The sequence below is a fragment of the Sitodiplosis mosellana genome, unplaced genomic scaffold (assembly GCF_009176505.1).
Source record: "Sitodiplosis mosellana isolate CC-2019 unplaced genomic scaffold, AAFC_SMos_1.0 Smas_scaffold_38, whole genome shotgun sequence".
NCBI lineage: Eukaryota > Metazoa > Arthropoda > Insecta > Diptera > Cecidomyiidae > Sitodiplosis > Sitodiplosis mosellana.
In genome coordinates this window covers 571,448-597,186 of record NW_022595280.1, presented here as the reverse complement: position 1 = coordinate 597,186, position 25,739 = coordinate 571,448, and the positions used below count along the sequence as shown (strand labels likewise).

The 25,739-nt window shown below is 37.1% G+C and overlaps 1 protein-coding gene across 3 annotated transcripts; it reads left to right on the top strand.

Annotated features, from left to right (window-relative positions):
- The first annotated feature begins 354 nt into the window (after window positions 1-354).
- LOC129569632 (CD2-associated protein) lies at window positions 355-23,742 on the top strand. Of its 3 annotated transcripts, none has more exons than XM_055448682.1 (7): window positions 355-1,090; window positions 17,357-17,558; window positions 17,639-17,994; window positions 18,564-18,749; window positions 18,869-20,049; window positions 20,147-20,455; window positions 22,059-23,742. In XM_055448682.1, the coding sequence occupies exons 1-7, from the start codon at window positions 1,045-1,047 to the stop codon at window positions 22,134-22,136; spliced, it is 2,358 nt and encodes a 785-aa protein (XP_055304657.1). In that variant the 5' UTR covers window positions 355-1,044; the 3' UTR covers window positions 22,137-23,742. The 3 variants fall into 3 exon arrangements, with proteins under 3 accessions (XP_055304657.1, XP_055304658.1, XP_055304659.1); XM_055448683.1 differs by lacking the exon at window positions 22,059-23,742 and adding an exon at window positions 20,959-21,122 and having other exon boundaries at window positions 365-1,090; XM_055448684.1 differs by lacking the exon at window positions 355-1,090 and adding an exon at window positions 7,124-7,621.
- Window positions 23,743-25,739: the final 1,997 nt, after the last annotated feature.

Genomic DNA, 25,739 nt, shown 5'->3' with positions numbered 1-25,739 from the left:
CATGATTCAAACTCATTCGATGGGTTTTGTCATTATATTTGCACAATGCGTCAAAGTCCGTCTCGTTCGCACACTGACACAAGCGAATCACACTCCCTTTGTTGAACAACAACAACGACGACGACGACGACGGCGATGGGTCGACATCAGAAAAAGGTCTCGTATATGAATCATATTTGAATGCGGCATCAGCGTTCGTATCTGTATCGGTCGCTGCACGAAAGGGACGACTGCATGGTTGCGTCGGTGATGGCAATAGCAACAGCAATAGCAACAATAACATGCACATACAACAAACACACCGATTTAATATATCCAAGAAAGGAATACGAGCGGAAAAAAATCCAAAATGGTAGTTCAGTATTCAATTGCCGTTCGTTCTGACTGACGTCTTTGAGAGCGCCTTTCTTTTCTCTCCTTGCACATAGATTTGTTATTGCGTACTGTTTCATTTATGAATTTTTTTTTCCTCTCAGTTCATTTCTTGTCTCATTTACAACAACTAAAATAGTGAATCGGCTGGCCGTAGCGAACAAACTAGATATATAAGAAGAAAAAACAAGACTATTCGAAACGTGTGAAGAAAATGCGCAAAAAATGTGAATAACTTGTGTTTAGCGGTGGTCTGAAGTGTTTGTGTGTGTTTTTTTCTTGCTCTTTCAATCGGTAGATTATGGAACGGTGAGAAACGTTTGGCTTAAAATTGGCAAGAGCTGAGAAGAGGAAAAAAAGGTCCAAATCAATTTAGTATTGTTTGGCAAAGACCACACGAAAATTGCTTAAATCATCACAAAATCACACCGCATAAAACGTATCTGGTCTGACATCATATTCGGCATTACAATCAACACACGAAAATCGGTAAACAAAAGTGGTTGTTGTGTGTGCGAGTGAAAAGAAGTTGAAAATTTCAGAAGAGAAAAAAAAAATTCGGAGCAATATTCAACGAAATTTATTGATGATATCAATCGCGCGGTATTGTGTGTTTCCCCTCAAGTGCTGTTTACGTGCATTCCGAATTGTGGTGTATAATTTGGTATTTTAATGAAAATCAAAGATACAATGGATAGTTCTGCTACACGAAACGGTGGTATGTTTCATTCAACTAGACATAGGAAAATTCTTGTATTTTAGCTTCGTCTGTATTATTTGGACATGTTTTTTTGGTTGTCCAGTGAACGATGTCGCGTCAAATGTCATTTAGAACTTAGTAGCAATAGCAACAGCAGCAGCAGTAACAACAACAACAACAACAACAACAACAACAACAACAACAATAACAATGGTCCAAGTACACAAAAAGTAGAGAAAATAATAGCCGAGAAGAACATTCGAAAAAAAAGTAACAAATAGGCACGACGTATTTCTTATTAATTTGTATTGTAATTCGGATACTCGACAATTTCCTTCTATTTCTCCATTCGTAGGCATATACAATAATTTTAAAGTATTCCGACTTTCCAAGAAAAAAACGGCCCATAATGTAGTGGCATTTGAATATTTCTTGGACAATACATTAAAAACGATGTAGTAATTAATCGTATTAGTAAACGTCTTTTTTGTTGTTTTTGTTTTTCTCTGCTTAAGCGAAATTCGATATCGGCCAACGAAATATCATAAATCATGAGAAATGATGCAGATCAGAAAATTACTACTTTCTATCAAAATGATTTAAAGCGATCAGCGAATTTGTAAAAGTCGGCAAGAGAGCGAGAGATCCAGAAAGACTGGATCCACACTGGCGATGTAATTGATTTTCGAAATTGCTTCAGAGAAAAGAGCAAGAGAAAAAAAGCAGCCAACGACAAGTTCATAATTGCTGTGTACGGAAAACTCGTTTGGCCTATCTAGCCCAAGTACATGGATACATTTCCGTTGCTTTTTTTCGCCATTCACGCAAAATCTATGTTCGCGAACCAACTAAATGACTTGAGAAATGTCGATATTATGCACACGAAAAAAAAAAAAATAAGTAGTTTCATATGAAGTAAACACCAAAATTACATTGAAAGTTTCGTATTGTTCACAATGTCGTGTCTTCCATTCAGAATGTATCGTTTCCACGTACAATACAAAAAGCGAAGGGCATGATGAGTAAAATGGATTGCTTTTCAATTCTCTCGACAAATCGCGATTTTTTCTCCTCTCTTCGTCGAAATGATTCTAAAAGAGGAAATCAATGAAAATCTATTTGAATGTGTCTTCATTTTGATCGTCTGTTCATTTGAAATGAACAACAAAAAAGCAACAACTTATCGGATTTGCTTGTTCTCTCCAGCATTTCTGTGGCAGCAACCGATTAAATGGATCGCATGTCGTTGTTTTTTTTTATTCCCTTGTTGTTGTTGTTATTTTTCTCTCTCTCTCTCTCTCTCTCTCTCTCTCTCGCAGCTTCTAATTCAATTCAATTCAAATCACTTTATACTTATTTTAGTTGGTGTTTTTCTTGTGCATCGTTTTTTCTTCCGTGCTGTAAGACTCAGTCGATGATTTTGGAGCATGCAACATTTTATATCTTGATACAATTGTATGCATGTATTCGAGGCTACAACTTTTTTTCCGTTGTTGTTGTTGGTGCTGCTGTTCATTACTCGATGAGGCACTTTCAATCAATCTATTGAACGGCATAAATACAAATCGAATTGTGTGGTGCGAGATGACGGCTACAGTTGCGACTGCGATTGCGGCCGACCGACCAGTCACTCAATTGCGGTTTATTGCAACTGAAATCCAAAATGTTTTGCGTGGCGCGCGTCTGCAGGCAGTATTGAACTTGATTTATCAGACGTGTTTTAATCACATCTACAAAACGGGCAGATGTTTTTAATTTGCTGCTCATCACAGATTTGATTAAACATTTCTCTCGTTTCAATTCCATTTCTAGACGTCTGTCCTCTTTGGGCTCCACTCTCGAACGGTACTCTCTCTTGATCGCTTCAAGTGCTTACTATGATATAAATTGAAAAAAAAAAAGATTCAAGTACCTTCAAATGTTTGTAATGAAGAAAAATGAAAAATTGAATACGTTTGCATTTTTCTCACAATTGTCCGAAAATAATGAAAATATCATCGAAATTATTCATAATGATGAGCTAATGGGCGTGAAAATTCCGCCTGACATCGACACACACACACACACATACACGCGAATGGAATAGTCAAATATCAAATCGAAAATCTGATTCTTCTCTTTTGCCATTTCGATTAAATTATATCTGGTTGGCTGTCGATCAAAGCGAAGCGTAGCCTCAACTTAGAAAGTGAATGGAACAAAAGGCACGATCAACAATAGCGTTTAACCGAAAATGAGAGCCAAACATTCAATTGTAACAAGAAATTCTGCGCTTTTATTACATCTTCGCGATGTGTTTCGGGTACAAAGCAACAAAACGATGTGCAATTTTGAAAAAAAAATGAGAAACATTAATCGGTTTTGGTATTGGTTTGGTGTGTTAAAGAGAGACAGAGAGAAGTGAAGAGAGCAAGCGAATGGTCGGATTCACTAACAACAATAAAATCTCATTATTGAATGATTTTGAATAGAGAGTACACAGAGAGAACGGTTAAAAGCAGGATACATAAAGAACAAAGTCGCATTACAAAACAATCGATGTTAAACCACGAACGATGAGTCCAATGGCAAAACCAAAGCAACGGAATGAGAATAATAATAATAATAATGACTGATGAAAAAAAGAACAACACTAACACGCACACATATGCCAAAGTGAACGATTGTCGAGTAGAGCTCGGGTGAGCGCGAGCGCGCTTAAGTTCATCCACGTCATTTCTCTCGCTGCGAGCTCGTTCATTCGTTTGTGCTTTTTTTCCTTCCTTTTTTCTGCTCGTTTTTGTGCAAATATAATAAGGTTTAACGTTTCAAATGTGTCGCATATTGTGCTTAAGCCGTGGCCACTTTCCACTAGGCGTACGTGTCGATCTTGTTCACATGCACCAATATTGCTATCAGTCGTAGACTTTGTATGCAAACATTGACTGAATCATGGTTCGGTCGAAAGGCCACAGCAATTGAAACGAACGACCAGAGCGTGTTATGAGCTGATGTCAGCAGCACTAAATGACACGTCAGATGATGAGCTCAGCTGCTGACTTCGCATGCGTTGCGTTGTTTTGATACATTTTCAGTAGAAATGGCCAGTAACCATCCCATGGGTCCAGAAATCATCTCAAATGCATTAAAACAAAGCAACGCATTGCGATTCAACAGCTGAGCACAGCAACTGATATCAGTTAGTGCTGCTGACATCAGCTCATAACACGCTTTTCGAGCGACAAAACCAGATACACCATTTTGGTTAGCACATCGCACATCGTGCCAAAGCAATGCAGTCGGTTTATTGAACTTTTCGTATGAGTGACGAGCACACAACAACAACAACAGCAACAACGTCAGAAAAAAATGGCAACAAAAATTATCTTGCAAATAAAATCGCTATGTTTATCTTTTGTTCGACCGGTGCAAAAATCACAAAAATTCCTATTGCCCGAGCGTGCTGCCGTATGAGCTGCGCTCACTGTTCGTGCTATTTAAATTATGAATTGGACGAGCGGAAAACGAAGTAGCGTTTCACCAAAATAAAGCCCAATAAAATAGCACGATTGAGATATAGCGAGACAGGCAAATGGAACCACAGTGAATCATAGCGCACGAAATAAATTAGAAAAGCCGACATTTGTATGTCGCACGCATATCAAAATACAAGCGAAAAAAAATATGTTTAAAATATCACGACTTTTATGATCCAATTTTTTCAGTTCAGCTTTCGGAGTTTCACATGGTGACGGCTTTAATGCAATTCCAAAATAAATTACGAGCATTTCTCGCTATTTCCATAAAATCGGATTTTTTTTCTCTTTCTCGCCGCCTCTCGTCTTTTTTTCTTTCTATGTTCAATGAATCAAAAATGATTATTAAGTTGTTGCAGTTTTATATTGTTGTTCGATGAAAAGAATTTATGCGATGATTGTGTGCTGAGTGAACTCAAATCGGTAAATCTTTTTCTTCTTCTTCTTCTTCCGTGCGATGCTATAGAGTTATTTGTCATGATCAGGGCCGAAGAAAATATTTACGCTAAACAGGCGAAATATTTATTTAAATATCTCAGAAAAAGGCCTGAAATATTTAGGCTAAATCTCAAAAAACGGAAAAATATTTATGATAAATATAAAATATTTAAGATGAAAATCAATACTTTTTTCAAGAATTTATTGGAATAAATTATTTATTGATATATCTTTTTCACAATTGCAACTGGTTACAAAATACGACAACAATTTTTTTCAAATTTTTGTACAATGATCGACGATTGTCGCTCAATACAGCCCAATGGCGCGAAAATGTTCGTTCGACATCACAAGATATTATTGGCGCTAATTTAAATGCACTCAATTCGTTCGGTGTTAATGATTCAACAAATTCATCATTTTTGTTGCTCTTTCCTGTGCTCAAAATTACTGAGATTTCTTTCATTTCTGAAAACCCTTGTTGCGAGCTTTGTCAAGAAATCCCGATTTCCCACGAATTTGTTGTAAATTGTTGCGAACAAATTCAAATGTTTCAAGAGCTTCAATAATTTGTGATGTTTGTGACAATGCAAGAAAAGTTGTTCTTGATAAAAGTCAATTCTCGTTTCAAATTTTTCGGCTTTGCGATAGCGGTTTGAGCCTTTCCTATCGATTTTGCATCGCCTGCATCCTGAATTTTGCGAGTTCAAACGAAACATCAAAACTTATACAACAAAAATACTCAATACATATTACAAGTGGGAAATCAATTCGATCTGTAATTCACGTACTTCTTATCTCATTCATTTCAAATTAAATTCGGCATAAACAATAACAATAGCGCTGACTTGTTTTGACTGCAACTTTTATATTTGAGTATATTCGTGTCATATCGACTTTGTGGTATGAAAAGAATATGATTTAAAATCACTTGACCAATGAATTTTTGTTCAAAATATTGATTTTGAGAGGCAAAAACGGCCAAATATTTACTTAAATATTTTATTTAAATAAATATTTTTTTCTCAAAAAACGCCAAAATATTTAATCAAATATTTTTTATTTAAATAAATATTTTCTTCGGCCCTGGTCATGATTAAAAAAAGCACACACAGAGGAAGCAAAAACCACGAAGCGGCTTTTATTTCGCCAACAACCAAACACAAGAAGCGCATCATGAATTACGAACGCATTGTGCGCGCCCTCGCTCAACGCAAACAATGATGAAGAAAAAGCGGTTGATTTTTGTGAATTAGGTCAATCTGATTTTGTGGCTGCGTTGTTCTGCACACATACACCGTCGTTCGTTGCCACCGCTGCCGCCGTGGTCGTCGTTGTTGTCGTCGCTCAACACCACAATTTATAGCCATATTCCATAGTCTTTCGTTACGAAGGTTTTACTTCGTATTATTATTCTTTTGCCTCACTTCTACCGAGTGGCGAGACATGAGATGCACAATTGGCATCCGATCGCGCAGCGCGTTGCTAATCTTCGAACTAACGAACTCAAATATGGCAAAGCTAAACAAGTTTGCGATCATTTCTGAGTTCTCTGTTTTCATTTCGAAAAATTTACCATTAAGCAAGCAGCTCTAGCACAAAGTTCGCGCCTTCATTCGCTTTGCTTTCTGTTTTTTCCATCATCCAACAGCACACAAAGAGCGTTCGCTCACTCGTTCGTTCGTTCGTCTCCCATCTCTCTCATTTTGAATGTTCTTCGTTCCAATCGGAAAGTGTGCGTGTGTTCTCTTTTCGTTACCTGAGCTCTCCGGGTTTTACTTTAAAAAAGCATTAAATTTTAACATTTTAAGCTGAAAAACGGCATTGCATGAGCGATCTTCGAACAAAGATGATTCTCTGAGACCAATGTTGAACGCGAACGTGAGTGTGCGCGCTCGCGACTTTATGTTAGAAAAAAAAAACCATAAATCGAATTGGATGGAACGAGCAAGAGCGCACGAGCAATGAGCGCGGCAGACTCTGTGAGAGTGTGCATGTGTGTGTGCGCGAAAGAGCACAACGAAATAGAAAACAAAAACACGATCAAACCATAATTTCAACTCACACGCTTTGGCTTTGTTGCTAACAGTTTCATTAGTCTTCCTCGAACGGTTCAACGCTCAACACCGACATTTCTTCAAGTTAGACGAAAAGTTAGATACGTTTTGTACATCACGGTTTAGTTGGTCTCTCGGCCTCAAAATAGTTTCGGCAATGTGCGTGAATAAATTGTGGCTTCAGTGATTTTTTTTCTTCTCGTTTCATCTTCTGCTTCTTCATCATCAGCAGTTACTGCTGATGTTTTTTTGCTTTCACAAAGAAAATCGACGATCTCGGGAGTGATCAGTTCGCTTTTTTCGAGGGATTTTATCAAATGAATTTGTTTTTTATCGAATAAATTTGAGTTTTTATCGTGAAAATTGACTAGAAGTTTGTGTATCGGAACAAATAAAAAAAAACACAGTGAGCAAAAACAGAACCAATAGAAAAAAGAGCATATTAAAAAGTCCCAGAAGTTCGAAGCAATATTTTACCAATACGAAAATCAAATTAGTGCGAGACGTTGATTGATGTGCCGCATGGAATGCGGAAGATGGTAATACATCTTGTGTGTCCAAAAATAGTCAATTTCATTCTGAGAAAAGTGATACGACGAAAAAAAACGCCTTAGCCAAAAAAACGAGCGTTTAAATTGCATTAAAATTCAATCCTGGTTTGTGTTTTTTTTCCGTTTTTGTGTCTGATTTTGGGCATCGTCTTTTTAACGAGAATACATTGCACTCCGATCGAATGAAACGCTGCATATTTAACGAAGACAAATATAGTAGACCGAATGCAATATGTGTAGCGCTATTTTTAATCCGTAATTGAGCATGAAAATCCCGTATGCCTTTCACGTTGCACATTGACGGAAGAGAAAAAAGAAATGAAAATCGAAACATGGCACAAACTCACAGTGCATTCACAAGGAAAATGTGCTGTGTGTGTGTGGATCGTGTGACATGAAGGCATCAGTCAAATGACACCAACAGCCCATACGACTCGTTTTGTGTCGCCACACTGAAGTAACCAGTGCAACACAATCTCATTTGACTTCATTGGCTCATCATTTATTATTTACGTGTAGATAGGTTTTTTCTCTTCGATGGATATTTTTGTGCTGCGGGCTGCTCTTGCCGCCGTTGCTGTTTTCACTCGACGGGATTCTTGCGTCGTGACTGCATCTTTATGCGAACAAGCCAATTTGTCTATATTTGAACGTGTTTTTTTTACCTCTCTATTCATTCATCGTCCATGCTCTTCAGTTTCTAATTTTAGAAAATTACTTCAAATCATGTTTTGTCGCGGCATGTCACTGCTGCTGAATGCCATTTTTACTTGGGCTGAAAACGATTGTCACAGGGAATGGAAAAGAAATTCCGCGTCCAAGATATAATTACCACCGGATGCAAATGACGCGATAAAGCCTGGCTAATTTTAAATTCCGTTAGGCCTGAGTTTAGTTGAAAGGTACAAAGAATTTGATGTTAAGCGCTCACAAAAGTGAAAGAACACATCATCAACATTCGTTTGGTCAGTGTCGAAAGTTGTGTTGATAATCAAAAATATTCTATCCATTTAACCAACCAAATAATCCAGTCAAGCTACCGCTGAACATGACGCAAACTTACACTTTTGCCCGTGAATCGAATAAATTGATGGTCGAAACACTAAAAATTCAGCAGCAAAACGATAAAGATAAACACGGAAGACAAAATATTTGGAATTACTCATCGCCTACCTGAATGCGACACAAATGACGATGAAAAAAAATGAACGCTCATTTTCATTTGAATGTAACTCAACGCAGAATTCAATATTGACATTCACAATTGTTTATATTTTAAATAATATAAAACAAACTGAATATGTTTGAATTTACCGAAATTATCATAACAAACGTCAATTGGGTCTGGAGTGTCTTCGCCAGATTGTCGGAAATGTTATTATTTGAAAACTCATCGAAAACTATAAATAAAACGTTTTGTCGTTAGTCGGCTTATATTTTCTAGATCAGATCGTCGTACAAAAGCGTTTTCTTTTTGTTGAGTCGACCGACTTCCATAACGGCGCCAAACCAATCAAAATTGAAATGAAAGCGAACACAACTGAAAAAAATCAATATTGTTTTGCCACATTTTATACCATAAATGGCAATCCGAAGATAATCTCATCGAAATTATGCATACATTAGAGCCTCATAAATGTAGTCATCATCATCGTCGGGTTTCGGTGCATATGTTTCCACTTCCATTCCCAGTTTTCATGTTTCATTCGATCCAATCAAGCGAAAGAAATTTATAATTTTTCGTTGGATTTTTTGAAAGTTTTCTATCGAAAATCTCCAAATCCAAATTGTTCACACTTTCTTACCGAAATTTTTTTGGTGTTATTAGGGCGAAATGATTGGAAACATATACAAGAAATGAAGAAAAGAAAAAGTCGATATATTTCGGAGAAAAAGAAGAAGAAGAAGACCTTTAGCTATGGCAAAATGCTATTGGGTCATTGAACATGAGTTTAAATTGGCCATACCAATTTGTGTGGTATCGATTAAATTGAAACCATTTTCATTATTAAAACCATTTGAACTAGAATAACACGATCTTTCACCAAAACAACACATCCAACCATTCCATATCAACGGTACAAATTTGGGTTCAAATGAATCAAACCAAAAATGGGTGTTAGTTCCGGTTGTTGGTTTTGGCATCGGAAAGACTCTGGGGCTTTTACTGACCGATAATTGAATTACATAATTATAGTATGGTATTTGCTTTTACTTGAGCTGCACAGCCTGCATGCCTGTTGTCCATTTTGAAAGTAACACATACGAAAAAAATTGTCGGCATGAAACCAGTTTTGTCCAATCAATCGGCTATAAAAGCATAAAAACAAAACAAACTGAGCATTTTGTTTTCGCCAGCAGTCAGCAGCCACCACATTATCTTTTAATATTCCCGTCTTTTCTTATGCTACATTTCATTCGATTTACTTTAATCGAATAGCGACCATGGCATCTTTTTCATACACGCTCTTTTTTTTCCATCGATTTTGCGCGTTGCGCACGTTTTAGAGTTTTACAAGCGGAAAAAACCATGACAATAGCGAGAAAATAAAGTTGTTTTCCAGCTGCGATTTTGGAAAATGGAAATGAGCTGATAATGCTGAAATCGATAAAATCGATCAAAGCAGCTGGATTCAAATGAAACTATTTCAGCGTAACAAAATCGAATCATTTCGAATGGTTTCGTCTCAGCCCAGAATATAAACATCGAGTTTGGAAGTTTGGCTTTGCCAACAAACGAGAGAGTATCGCGACTCGCAGTAGCTTTCTTCCTAGCAAATTTGTACATTAACCCATAAACCCATATCGCCTTTATTGGAACCGATTTGAATTCGAGTTTGTTGTTTATGTTCTTGATTGGCTGCCAAGTGCCAATAGCACACATCCTACAATACCATTTTAAACGCAATATGTTTGTCATTGCCGTTTAAAAACTCATTGCAGAACACGAACAACAACAAGCGAAATTCGGTCATTCGGAATTGAATCAGCATTATCGCCTACGTTGAATGAGCAACTTATTTATTGTTGAACGAGTCATAAGTATTTGAAATTCAGACTTAAAAGTTGCATAAGCCAATAGAAACAGATTATCCACCTCCGTTAATCACCTGTATATGGCCACGAATGTTTACAAGTGAATTTACGTTTTGAAAATGATTTCGACCAAACAAGAAACAACACAAACCTCAACACTCAGCCGTCCATCCATAAGTATTCATAATAACAACAACAATAACATCGACAAAGAAGTAAAAAAAAATGTTGACAACACATCGAAATGATGAGTGTTTTTTTTAATAGTTCGCAAGCCTCTCCCTCTTTCTTCGTTCAATTTTGCTAATGAATGGAACTGTTTTGACATTCTATCGGCCGTATGATATCATCTTCACCACTTTTGAAACGCTGACAGAGTCATAGCGAGTCATCGCAAAATAGCAACTAGCTACGAGTTTAATGTTTATTTCAATACGTGTATAATCAAGCAAAAGGCAGCCCGAAATCCACTGCCACCATCGTCGCTTCTGCTGCTGCGGCTTCTGCTCGTTTGCATTATATGTTTTCATTTTCGTTCGGATGTTTATGTGCGCCGTCGACTAATAAACCTAATAAACACTGTAATTGAATAGTTTGATAACACACAGCCGATGACGTTGTGATGGGATTTTGCTCACAATACTGGCTTCTTTTCAAATTGAATAGCAAAAAACGTTAAGTGCGAATTTTATACGGAGTCAAATATTGCTATCGGATTCATCGGCTTTGAATATATCCGCCGCTGGGCAGATTGAGATGGGAATTAGTGAAATCAAGCTACTTGCTATTATTATTATTGGGTGTGTACTTTTTTCTCACAGCACCGAATACGACGATTGAAATCAAGGTCATAGCGCTTGTTATGTTTTTTTGTGTATTCCTGTTTTTGACTAACTGACTGACTCTATCTATCATCTTTGCATTGAGTAATCGATCTTTGGATATTTTTTTTTTTTGGCGAATGGAAATGAATAGCATGAGATGTCTCTATTCAAATCGAATCCACTCATTCACAAGCAAACCTAAATTCGAATGTCACACCAAATGACCACGTTCATTCTCTTATTTTTGTTCTTTGTGTTTTTGCTATTGATAGACAAAATCACGCACACACAAAGTTAAGCGATATAATTTTATGGCTTGAATCACCATTCATGTAGCTTGAACTGCAGCTATTCGTCAATGTTAATCAATTTGTAATTCGGTCACATTAACATATTTCGGTTATTCAAAAAAAAAGAGGTAAACGTTGTCACATGGAATATATATGTATCGATATACCTTTCATTTCCACACACAACGGTGACGGTTAGTTCGGTCGATGAACACACCAGCTGATATGTACAGTGTATGGACGGTTGTTATCTGGTTTCAATGTCAATATTGATAAATTGACTAAAAGTAATCTAATCGAATTAAACGCAAATTCGCTTGTACCTTTCACTAATCGATCACATTCCACCTCGTTTGACATGTACACTGTACACCGAAGCTTTGTTTCATTCAATGTTTGATCTAACTGCTTTGGCTCATACATGTCTCGATCAAATTATTATTGTTTGTTTAAGTTGGAATGATAAAAAAAGGAAATTCAATCCAAGAACAAAGCATCGAAAATACAAACAAAGTCTGGATTCCGACAAAAAATGATGAAAATAATGAATCGCCTACCAAGCAAATTGGCGAGGCTCCAAAATCGGAAAACAATTTGAAATTCTTTCTTTTGAACTTGAAAAGCAGCAAGTTATTTTTGAAATTGTATACTTCCACCGAATCGTTGTATACAATAATTAACTCATCGCAATTATATGCACTATCGTAAATTTGTTTCAATTGCATTTCAATGCCCATTTTTAGTATCGCAAGCTCGCGACTAATTCCGTTCATATCAGAGGATAGAGATAAAGAAAATATGAGTCGTGTGATTTTGCAACAAAAAGAAAGGGTGAAAAACACACTGGAAACAATAACAGCGCGCGCATTCCAAGCAAAATTAATAAATGCTTTGTATTGAAACAAAGACGTTCCTTAAAAAAAATACGGTAAATCCACAAAAAATGTGCACCGTGTTCATGATCGTGATCTTGAGTGCAATATAAGAGAGAAGCGCGCGCACAACGAGCACTCCACTCGATAAGACATAGGAATAAAATTGACTGAAAACAAAATGCGCGCGTACGCACACACAAAGAGCATTGAAAACTTGTTAAAGTGCACGGGCGTTCAAGAAATGAGCTGAACGCGAGAGCGGCTTGAAGTTTTCTAGTGATGACTTGCGCTTGCTCGCTTCGCCTGTATTCCAGTAGAAAAACCTGTTCGTGAAACAACTTAGTTTTTGCTTTTGTTTCTGATCGCAGTGGATAAGAAACACGCGTGTATACTTCCAAAGATGTAGAGAAAAAAAAGCACACACACTCAATGCGAATAGAAAAAAATACACGAAAAAACAACTCTTTTTCAAATAGCAATAATAGTCACCGTTTCAAATATATACGAGCAGCATAAATAAATAGCGAGAGCTCGGAACGATGTCGATGTTGGCACAAATAATGGCAAAAATGTTGCAAGTAGAAAAAAAAGCACACATCTCCATACGTACAGAGAGAGAGAGAGAGAGAGAGAGAGAGAGAGAGAGAGAGCAATCTACATGACAATGGTTGTGCAACACATGAAATTGCGTGTGCGTTCATTTCAATTCTGCTGGATTCTTGCTACTTCTTTTTCAATCCAATTTTGTGTGGCACATTCGTTGTATCGATATGTACAAACAAATGTGGTTTTGTACATGCGTTATTCTTTCATCGTCGTTTTTTCATTGTTGTTGTGGTTGCTGCTGTTGTATCCTATGTTTCGCAGTGCGCTTGTTTATAAATAAATGTTACGTGGTTTTGTGTGTGTATGTGTGTGTGTGTGTGTGTTCATTTGTTTGTACGTTTCTGCAATTGACTGGTGAGGGTTTGCGACATTTTGTGCACAAATCGCAATTTCTCGAATGGTTTTTTTTTGCACAAGACGACTCTTTTTGCGTCAATTTATGTGCGGTGTATTTTGTTTGACGCACAGTGACAAAGAGGTCTCAATGCATTGCACTTGGTTGAAGCTCAAGTGTGAAGACATTTATGAAGTGAATTGAGTAAATAGTATGATCGTCCTCATAATTACAGTCATCGTTCGACACGACTCAAATCGCGAAATGGTAATAAAACACGCGCATTTCACTGCTACTGCTGGCAATCGCGAAACCGGAGCATTGCATACCTGACCATTTATGTAGTGTTCATTGAACGACGACAACTGAGGTGGTGGCTCACACCGACCGTATTTGTATCACCCATGCATATTGTAGCAACTGAACTTGTGCCATTGAAATGTGAACTGATTTCACATGAAACATTCCTTCATTATCATTTATTACTATTATTGTTGAGCAAACGGGCGCGCGGCATGTGTGTTGCCTCTGGCACTCGAGTTTTCTCGTTGAATGTGTGCGCTTATGAGCTCGTTTCACAGCCCAACGATGTGCACATTTTAACGGTATTCCCTATCGCGTACAGCGTCGCATGCAGAACAGAAGAAAAACACGCGTAAATATTCGCGTGTGCGATTTCGAACGCGGGCTTAATCTAATGGAATCATTTATTAATTTTGACGGCGACAAACCCATTGACTGACTTGACTTTGAATTGACCAAGTCGTTTGTGTGTGTGTTTTTCTCTGCTGCGCGCCAATATTCTGTTTTCGCTTCCATTTCAAGCACAAACATGAATACCAAATACCAATTTGTTGGGATTTATAACACCCCTGCGAAAGACCTAGAGAGCAAAATAGAAAGAGAATGAGTGATACAAATCAAAACGACTAATGGAATTCAGTTTGACACGGCCTGGTAGATATTTTTAGTTCATACATTCTTTTGCCTTGCTGATTGTTTTCAGCCAGTCTTTGCGCACATATTCACCTTGCTGGCGAATGAGCACTCCCAATGGAAAATGAGAGCACTTTGAATGATAACGCGCGATGACTTCATTCAGCGCAATAAAAACACAAACAACAAACTCATTTATAAACAAAAGACACAGAAGGAAGTGTGAACACCATTTTTTCTGAGAACAACCGCACGACTACCAAACATAATGGTTCCATTCAAACTGTTCATTTCATTTCAGTTCAAATTGACTAAGAGAAAGAGACAGAGGGAGAGAGAGAGAAAGAGAATGAAGAAGAACCTCACAAGAAATGACTCATCCGCCTCATTTATTATGTATTTTCGGCTATTTGAAAACGCACAATTACGAAAGCGTAACAATAAATGGTAAAATTACACACGAAATATTTCGAGGAAAGTCGCAATGGATTACACAATTGTCAGAGAGTGTGTTTAAACGAATGGATAATGCACGGAATTCTCCGACGGACTCATTTAAAATGCTGTCAACGTTTGTCAGCGCTAACAAATACAGTGATAATGAGTTTCCAATAGTGCGGCGCGGAAAAATTGTGCATTTCATGCGGGAAATGAAGCATTCGTTATGGAGAATAATAACGAGACAGAAAAAATGGTATTCTTTAACACCACAAATGATGGGCTTGGGCACATTCAAAACTTGCAAAGAATCACTAGAAACACACATTCTTCACCGAGGCCAAGAAATTGTTGCCTACATTTTCGTTAGTGTGTTATTCAACGCGGAAAAAAAGAACGTTTTAACTTCTGCATTCCGGTATATTTGAATCGCATATATTTATAATTTAATCCGTTCGAACGCGAGCGAGCACAAAAAAATATTGGCATTTCACGGAATGCTTACGACGACGTTGAGCGCATATTTTCCATGACGAAAGCCTCAAATGACACACAGAGCCGAAACACCGTGTAGAGAGAGAGAGAGAGAGAGAGAGAGAGAGAGAGAGAGAGAGAGAGAGAGAGAGCAAATAAAGCGAAACCAAAAAGAAGTCATCCGAATGATAATATGCGACGTTTCGCGCTCACTAAGCATATGTGCATATTTTATGTAAACAAATCGGCATAAAGTACGTGGCATTTGCCTTAACTCATTCTCATTGCACATTGCGACAAATGCAGTCGAACGAGAGACGAGCTCGAAAAATGAACAGAATTGAAGAGAAAAAAACATAAAGAACGCAACGAATCAACATAAATAAACAAACACACACACACGAAAAAAAGATTGTAGAAGGAGGAGGGAAAAAAGCAGCAGCACCTATGAGAGATTGTGCATACATTGTAGAATAATGTCCAATCGATATCGCAACGTCATTACGCGATTTGGCCGTGTGACCGAAGCACTACACTAGCAGCTGCATTGGCTTCACCACCACAACCGCATACAATTGAGACACACAGAGCTCCGTGGTGCTTAACGGCAAAAATTCACTGATTCATTTTAGAATGCAAAAGCGTCATTGCATTTTAACATATATTGACTCGTTAAGTTGGGTGTGCTATACTATCAAATGCATAAGTTTTTCGTTGTCGTCGTCTTCGTTGTCGTCGATGACCGAAAATCACACAAGAACACATTTCCGTGGCGTCAATATCCATATCCAATATCCGTAAATTCCATTCTGCGCCCTCGACCCAGCCGCTCACAGCATATAATTGGTTTTAAATGCATTGCACTTTTGTCCCCCTTTCGATTGAATTCGCCGCTGGGTTTTTGTTGATTAAATTTGTCCGATAGCTCGTGAAAAAACGCAGTTACAAAAAAAAAACGATAATAAGCGGTTTGGTAGAGAACGTTAAATAGACACAAAGAAATTATCGATTTCATTTGACCTGGTTTTGATGACGACGGCAACATCGACGACGCTTACGAGCTCGCTCTAGCTCACAATCGCATTGTCTTTGTGTACGACTTGCGGTGACGACTTTTTCGCCAAACAAAGAAACGTAATTAAAGAAAAAAGTTTGACGGTTGTCACAAACAGAGCACTCAGCCCAAACCCCTCTTTAATTCATTATCTAACGCTTGCGTCGATAAAGTGATTATGAAGGTTTTTCTTAGCGATTACAAACATAAGAAGCGTGATATCATTTCGATTTTTGCGGCACATCATAAAATGTACGAATTTTGTGTGTTTCAGCATATAATCCACACATTGCTCGCATTTATTCACTTACGGATGATTCATAAAAAAACACATTTTTGCTCGAATTGTATCGTCTTCGGGTGACCGCATACAATTCGCCGAAATAAAGACATTTGAGCCACAATTCCGTTTGTCTGCTTGCATGCAATTTGTATGCCGAAACAGCAAATTTCAATTTAAACATAACATTCATATCGTCTGGTAAACCGTAATTATATTATAGTTGGTGTTGTTTAAGCGTGCACATCGTTGCCTTCGCCGAGCCGGAACAGCTTTCTTGCGTATCATTTGCCGACACATACGACAACAGCACATGGATGTTGACTTTCCAGAAATTCAATTTTCATTACTCGCTATTTATGGAACAAACAGACTCATTATGTGCTCTCTTAATCTGGTTACAAAACCTTTTTTAGTATTGTCTCGTTGTTTGTCGTTGACGCGACTTCGGTTAGAATCGTTTTTTGATGGGCATTTTATCACATTTCTCCTCCTTTTCTTCCTTTGTAAACGATAAATAACAAATGAACTTCGTTTGAATTAATGATAAACTCCTCTCGAATCCCATCTTTCCAGTTAGTGCAATAGTCGAATATAATTACACGGCAAAGGAGTCGGATGAAATAACGTTAGTTAAAGGTGCCATTATCAATAATATAAAGCGGCAATCAGGCGGCTGGTGGGAAGGTACATTGGCATCAACGGGCAAAACAGGCATGTTTCCCGATAATTTTGTGCGCGTTCTCGAATCGGACGACAAAAGTCCGGTAGTGCTGAGGTTAGTGTTTATCTATTTATTTTCTTTTTATCATTCCATGACTTTTGAATATTATCTTTTTCTCTCTAAAATCCCGACAGAGATAAATCGGAGACGAAGAATCGGCGATGCAAAGCCGTATACAGCTATACACAGAACAACAATGATGAATTGACTTTGGCCGTTGGCGATATTGTTGAGTTTTTGGGCGAGGTCGAAGAAGGTTGGTGGCGCGGCAAATTATCCGGCAAAATCGGAGTCTTTCCATCGAATTTCGTAGAAGTGTATCAAAGTGCATCGCCAGTGTTTGCAAAACGTATCAGCAATAATAACGGCACAGCGAATAACAATAACTCACGCAGTGGAGCCAGTTTGAATAGTTCTAGAGAGGATTTGGTCAGCAGCAATACTTCCACAAGCAGCGAAAAAGATGCCCCAAGTCTGCCACCAAAGCCAGGTACAGAACGAAAAAAAAAACCACTCGAATCGTTTTTAGAAATGTGTTAATGTTCATTTTGAGCATAAATTTAACACTCAAATGCCACCGTTGAAATTGGAGTGAGAGTGACAGTGTGAGAGAATGAGCATATAATTAGCTCAAAATTCAAATTCATTGTCTTGGTACACAAAGGTCAAAGTGTGCAAATTTATTGCTTTTAAACATGTGGCTTTCGATGTGTATGTGATTCAAACACACACGTACGCCCTCCACACGAGGTCGCTACTAAGCGATAAGTGAGCGACTCTGTGCATGTGCCAACTGGTGTTTACAATCAGTAATGATCGTTATACGTTACTGAGCCTGTGTGCGATGGCATTTGAAATGTGATGGTTCAAAATGAACTAATCAACACATTTTTAATTCGATTTTGAAATATTCATATCTGTTTTTTTTGTTGTCATCGTTTATTTTGCCTTCGCATGTCGTGGGCTGTGTTCTGTTTGTTATTTCTGGATCGCAAAATTATTCCTTGTCGCGCATCATTGACACATCAACACAATTTTTTTTTCTTCTGTCATTTGTAGTGCGAGAAGTGTGCCGAGTAATATTCTCATATAAGCCCGTGAACGAAGACGAGCTGGAATTGAAAGAGGGTGAAATTATTACGGTATTGAGTAAAGAACTGCCGGACAAAGGCTGGTGGAAAGGTGAATTGAAAGGAAAAGTCGGCGTATTTCCCGATAACTTTGTGCAATTGATTGTCAACGACGGTAAGTGATTGAAATTCGACTGAAGCGTCTTACTCAGAAGACATTTCAATGCGAAATATGACGTTATCCTATTCTATTATCCTAACCATTCTAATATCATTTATATCGGTTTCTTTTAGGATCACCTCAAAAAGATCATTCAAATCATACGCCCGAACGGCCACCATCGACCACAAAACTGTTGATTAACAATAACACAAATAGCAACAGTAAGAAAATGGAGGGATTAGGTTCAAGAGACTCGCTAAATGACACCGGCATAATGGCGGGCAATGTGGCAGCATATCGAAAATCATTGGAGAATAAATGTAATGAACCACAACAGGTCACAACGCGTCGAACGCTAATCGAAACAAAATCAACGGCCGAAATCCGCAAAAGTCTGGAGAATTTGGATGATCGAAAATCGACACCACCACCGTTGACCAAAAAACCGGTTGTTCCGATCAAAAAGTCGCCAACCGTTGGCAGCGTTGCGGGCAACATATTCTCGGGCCTGAAGCAGAAAGTGAAGAGTGTCGAACAGAAAATTACCCATCACGATAGTTTAGATGGAGTTGGTAGCAGCAAAGCTGTAAGCCATGTGGCCGATAACAGTGAGAAAGGAATCAGTGGAGAGCGATTGCATCGTGACGATACGGAATTCGATCAAGTCGAACGAAACTCATCGATTCTGCCGGATATGCGAGCACAACGAGCTAAAGCACCGAAACGACGGTTGCCTTCATCGAATTCAACGAATTTGAGCGAAAGTTTGTCGTATCAAAATGGTGGTGGTGGTGGTGATTCACCAACACCCGCCTCGCCCATTCTAACGAACGACTCGAGCATCAACAAATCCGAAGAGGATCTAACCAAACCGGCAAAACAACGCGGATGGGAAAAGAATAAAGCCCCATGGATGGATGAATTGAAAGCTAGTCAAGCCAAGAAAACGTCACCGGGCAGCATTGAAATGCGCTCACCAGAGAACAACAGCAGCCACAGCAACAACAACGACAGCAACAGTTCCGATCACAAAACAACATCTAACAGCAATTCATTTAACAGCAGCCATAAAAAGGAAATAAACACATTCGAAGTGCGAAGCAGCAGCGTTGACATCAAAACAAGCAGTGATTCAACATTCCATAGCAATTCGATGAGGAAGGAGCCCGTTGACAGCTCAATGGCTAAATCGTTGTCATCGTTGGCAACAAAAATTTCCATTTCAGATTCATCAACAGCAGCCGCAACCACAACAACAACGGCCACCGCCGCAGCGGTTAGTGATGAGAATGCAACCAACAATGGTATTAAGGTCAGTTGAGAGTTGTCTTTTTTCCAGCCTATTTATAAAAATGTATCGTTTGAAAAGAAACTTCTAATGTAAAAAAATATGTACTTTTTTCACACAGGGACGGCCGACGAGTGTAACACTGCGCAATGTGAATCTACCGCCGGTAGGACGTTTGACAAAAACAATCCACGACAATGGTGGCATCGTACAAACATCAACAGCAACAATCACAAGCAAAACAGCTACAATCATACAGGATGATGTAACAAATCATTCGGGACCAACCGTCACCACAGTCACCACGGATAATGTGTGTTCACGCGTTGCTGAACTGGAATTGCGCGTATCGCAACTGGAAAAGTTGGCACAAAGACAAAATCACACCATCGAACAGCTACTCAAATCCCTGAAGGATGAATCGGACAAGGTAAAAACATTGAAACACGAACTCGATAAATATGCTCAATGTGTAACACAAGTCTAATCTTTCTCCATCCATAATAATTATTATTATCTTTCTCTCACATGCTGCATTTTTTGTTGTTGTTCTGGAACGGATTTACACGAATGCATTTCGATCTCCACTTTGTTTATGGATTCGATTGCATTTCTTTTGTACTTTTTTTCTCGTTGTTTTTTTTGTTTGTTTTTTTTTGTTGTTGTTGTTGCTCAACAACAACAAAATATGATATTTATATATCGTTGGCCTTTTTATTATTTTCGAAATCATCTATATAATCTGTCATGCAACATTATTCTTTGTAAATGGTTGGCAACATCAACAACAATAATCGAAACATGTTATCATTTTGGTCACATCTAAAACTATTGTATTATTTACTTACATAAAAAAAACAATTTAAATAAATCATTTTTTACACACAACGAAACCAATTACTTTCGATGTTGCATTAACTTCGAAAAATTTAGCATCACAGACCATCAACACCTAAGGCTTATAACCGATACAAATGATAGAAATACGTAGAAATAATCACACACACACACACATTTTTTTTGGACAAATACTATTGTAACAAAAAAGATAATATTTGTAACTGTTTTTGTATCAATAAAAACAAAATAAAACAAAAGATTATATCATTGGAATGAATCAAAAGAAGAGACTAAAATTTGGAACATAATTATGAAACATAAGTTTAGACACAGACAAAAGATATCGAAAATTGTATTGAATTAATATAACAAATGGTTTAGGTAAATTTCAAAAATATCATTTGCTTCGGCAGTTCGTTTTTTTCCTGTGAATAATATCCACTAGGAATAACCAAAATATCATATTCATTTGATGAGATACAAGTAAAAAAAAAGATAAAAAAAATATTTACAACATATTACATATTTTATTTTGCTAAAGCTGCGCGCATATTTACTCTGTACTACAACAAGCATCTTAACTAAGCATTAACTTTTACCTTGATATATTTGAAGCAAGCCGCATTGAAATTCTAAATGAACAGCAAATTTGTTGATGTTTAATTCAAGAGAAAATGATATATTAATCGAAAGGGCTTATCGACCTAGTTGAAAGCTATCGATTTAATTTCCACAACCACCAAGCACACAAGTGATGACGAAACAGCAAAACAGCGAATTCAGCTGATGATGATGGTCAATATTCAATCTCGATCAAATTAATGTCATTAATAAATTCAAGGGAGGGAGGGAGAGAGAGAGAGAGAGACTTGTTGCTTGGTGACGTTTCGTTTCCAATGCCATTGTCTAACGCATCATGCTCAATGTTGAATCAATCTAACCAATTAAACGCCTAATTAACTCTTCGCCGATTGCAATTCACTAGGGCACAAACACATCTCGTCAAGTCAATTTTTCAACTAATTAATTCATTTAAATGTTTCTGGTGCTTCTTCTCTAATTCTTTTGATTTTTTTAATTCGTTATTGTCATTTGCCTTGCTAGGCAAATGTGTTTAGCTGAAAATTAGTGTTGGTGTCGTAATTGATTTTGATTTTGCAAATTTAATTTTCAAACGAAATAATTGTTTACAGAAGCGAAAAATAATTCTGATGCTTGAGCCAATCGCATCCGAGCTACATCAAAATCGACGTACAAATTCAGAGAAATGATGAACGATTTACGGTTGACATGGCGCATTTACATTGGAGACACGAAGCATTCTTGTTTCTATCTAGCTTGCTTGGTTGGTTTTTTTTATGCAAACGAGCGAAGAAGAAATGAACAAGTTTGATTATATTTGCTGAGAAATATTGAGGGGAAAAAACCTTGAAATAAATAATAATGATGAGGAATTGGAAGGTGTGATATTGCCATAATTATTCGATTACATTAGATGGGTTTAGAGTGAAATATTTTTTACTTTTTTAACTTTGCGAAAAAAAGAAGAAAAAACACAAAATGAAGTATCCACACATATTATTATGTAGTAATGATAGAAAAAAGTAACATTTAGAAATCAAATCAACGATTTATCTATGCTCAATTTACTATTCCTCCCCTTCTTTTTTCTTTCTTTTTGTGTTCTTTTTTTTCCCTCTCTTTATTCCATATCAATCAAATTGTATTAATGAGCGAGTATTTATTCTTGAATTCCATAATTTTAAACACGAGCAAATTCCTATCCACTCTCGAAAAGAAATAACAACAGAACACACGTATTGGACAAAAGACAATTTATGTAGTTTTAATGCCAATTTCAGTCATTTTATATTCTAATAGAATTTGAGTTTAAGCTATCTATATTACCTAATTATTCTATGTATTAAGCGAAGCGAGTTTTTCAATCAACAACGACGAGTTTTACTGGTCTACGCTGAATGGAATGGAAAAATTCAAAGAAAATTGACCAAAAAGAACATAAAATGAACTCGACATTCCCCTTCAGTTTCGGAACATTAAATTTTAAATTTAATACTTTCGCAAACAAATTCGACAAATGAAATGTATTTGACAAGGAAAAACCCTCTCCCCACACGAAACGAAACTTGTTGAAATGCATTAACGAAGTGAAATGATACGGAATTGAAATACAAGTGGAATTAAATTTTTTATTAAAAAAAAAGTAACAATTTCCATTGAATTAGAAAAAATGTAGTTTTTCCATTGGATAAAAATAAATTATTGAAACGATATTTTTTGTCCCATCAATGTAAAAAAAAATTCCATTCGGTAAACACGACCGATAAAAATAAACAATTTTTGCAATTTAAATTGCAATATTTCTTGCAGTTACGGTTATTGCGACTTCCATGTTTACCTGGCTTTTACAAAAATCGACTACTAAACAAAATATTATCATAGACAGAAGAAAAAAATTGATGATATGAAATTTCATATTTACTTATATAGATTAAATCATATTCAAATAAAGCTTTTATAATGTAACATGTGGAATTCCTAAAAAAAATGAAAATTGCAGTAATTTGTATTTGACTACAAAAACACTATTTTGTGTGCAAACAAGAAAAAACAAAGATTGATTTGGACACGATTGAATTCGCATCCGATTGGAGTTCAGATAATTAATTTCTAAGTGAATCGATTCAGTATGCGTGAAATGCCTATTTTGTAAAAAAAAAACGAAACAAGAAGAACAAAAACATTTAAGAACCCTTGAGAATAATATTAACGTAACGCTGTAATATAAATATAAATATATATGAATTCGCCTATGTTGTACTTGATAAAAAATAGAAAAATCAAATCTAATAAAAATCCAATTTTATTACTTTCACTTTGTCCAACGGGATTTCGATTGGGATATTCTCCATACGAATATAAATAGGTGAGTTGAGAGTTTTTTTTTGCAGCAAATCCTGTATATAACACACCGTAGTTTTTGTTTGAAAACAAATAAGTTTTCATTTATGTACATAAATAGAAGGTGTGTCTGCATTCCAACATGCAACATGTTGCATGTCACATAGCACTACTCTGACTAGCAACGCAACATTACCAATGCGTCAGTGGTTGAATATTATTTTAGTCTCAATTAAGCGCTAAATCCATACGATTCGTCCGAGAAAATACACACCAAATTTAATTCATAGAGTGTATTTGGCCATAATTTTCAATCATTTCTTGGCAATATTGATGTTTCCTGCGTAAAACAGATGAAATATGAATGTAACGTGATAAGCAAATGGGTTGTGAAATGATATGGACGTTAAATCACAAAGAAACATACACATTTGTCGGGTAAGTATATGAAAATTTGCATTGACACTGCGAAAAAAGGGCTGAGCACTTCAGCTTAGCTTATCTTTTGCATGTTCGAACGTATTTGCTACAACGAGAAATATCTCTCGTCTAACGCTTCGGTCGGTAAAATGACAAGAGTAGTAAAGGAAAAAAGCAAATCCATTCAGTTGTATATAAACGTAAATTGTGAGGCGCGTGCATTTGGAATGCTCACACACCCAAACACACATTTATCCACACGATAACGGTCTACATTTGAATACGCGACGGCGAGCGTGTTATGGGGAAAAGGATCGTTGTGCAAATACTACGTCGACGGTTTCCTCTTTTTTCCGCTGCTTTATAAATATTTTGATTTAATCATTGTGCGTAACGTAAATCGAGGGAGAGAGAGAGAGAGAGAGAGAGAGAGCACGCAACATGCAAGTTGGATAAAATGCGCGTACGTACGTCGGAAAACGGAACATTTGGAAATTTCGCTGTAAATAAAATAAATGATTTGAACTACAAGCTGTTGCTCTCTCTCCCGTTGCGTGTGTTTACACGAATAAAATGCAAACAATATCCATATCAAAGCTTTTTGCTTTTAATCCATTGCTTTGTATCGCTTTCGATTCATTTATTTACCGCCGCCATAGGCTTTTCACGATGACTTTCGTATGTGGTATAAAAATAAATGTGCTCGCCGTATACTGAATTTCAAAATTCAATTGTCTACGAATATTGGGCTGACTGTCAAGGCGAAAAGAGTAATTTCACTCCGACCAATTTGTATAATGATAATTTAAAATTGCGTGTCGGATCATCGACACGTTCAAGCCCAAACCACACATCTTGAGCTGCTGTTATTGAGAACATTTGGAGCGGCGACAGCAGCTAAGTGATATGAAGGTGAGAGCTTGAAGTTTGTTGAAATTGGTTGGTTGCTCGCATTTTTGGCGATTTCGCCATTGATCGCTTTTGGAAAAATTACCGTGACGGAAGAAAACCATACACGTGCAACTCTTTAATACTGGGTCTTTACCAATTTTGTATAGTTTAGTATAGTATAATCTCTCGTGTTGTGCCATCATGTATGTATCTCATCCTCTTTGACATAATTGTATGCGAAATCGTCGAATGCTGATTTGTGTTCAAATGAGTTCATTTAAAAATCCACCGAGCTTTCGTTTGAAAAGGTAGAAGGAGCCATAAAGCCTTGTCACACATTCCTCGTTGATGTAGAAACGCTTCACCAATTCGACAGTGCGAGCAACAATTCGACAGTCATTTACATCGCTTATGTGCTCCTAATATTATGTATGCTGACGCTACTGCTTCTTTTGATGCTTTTGTTCCTTCAGTCGTTGCCACACACACTAAGGATCGATGTGTGCCCCGGTATGGAAAAAAATATAGCAGCAAATGCTCAAGAGAGCGCCTTATAACGGTGCAAATGCTCGATATAAATATAAAAAAATATACCTTCTACCATCCGACACTGTTGCATGCTTCGTTGATTGTGTATGACG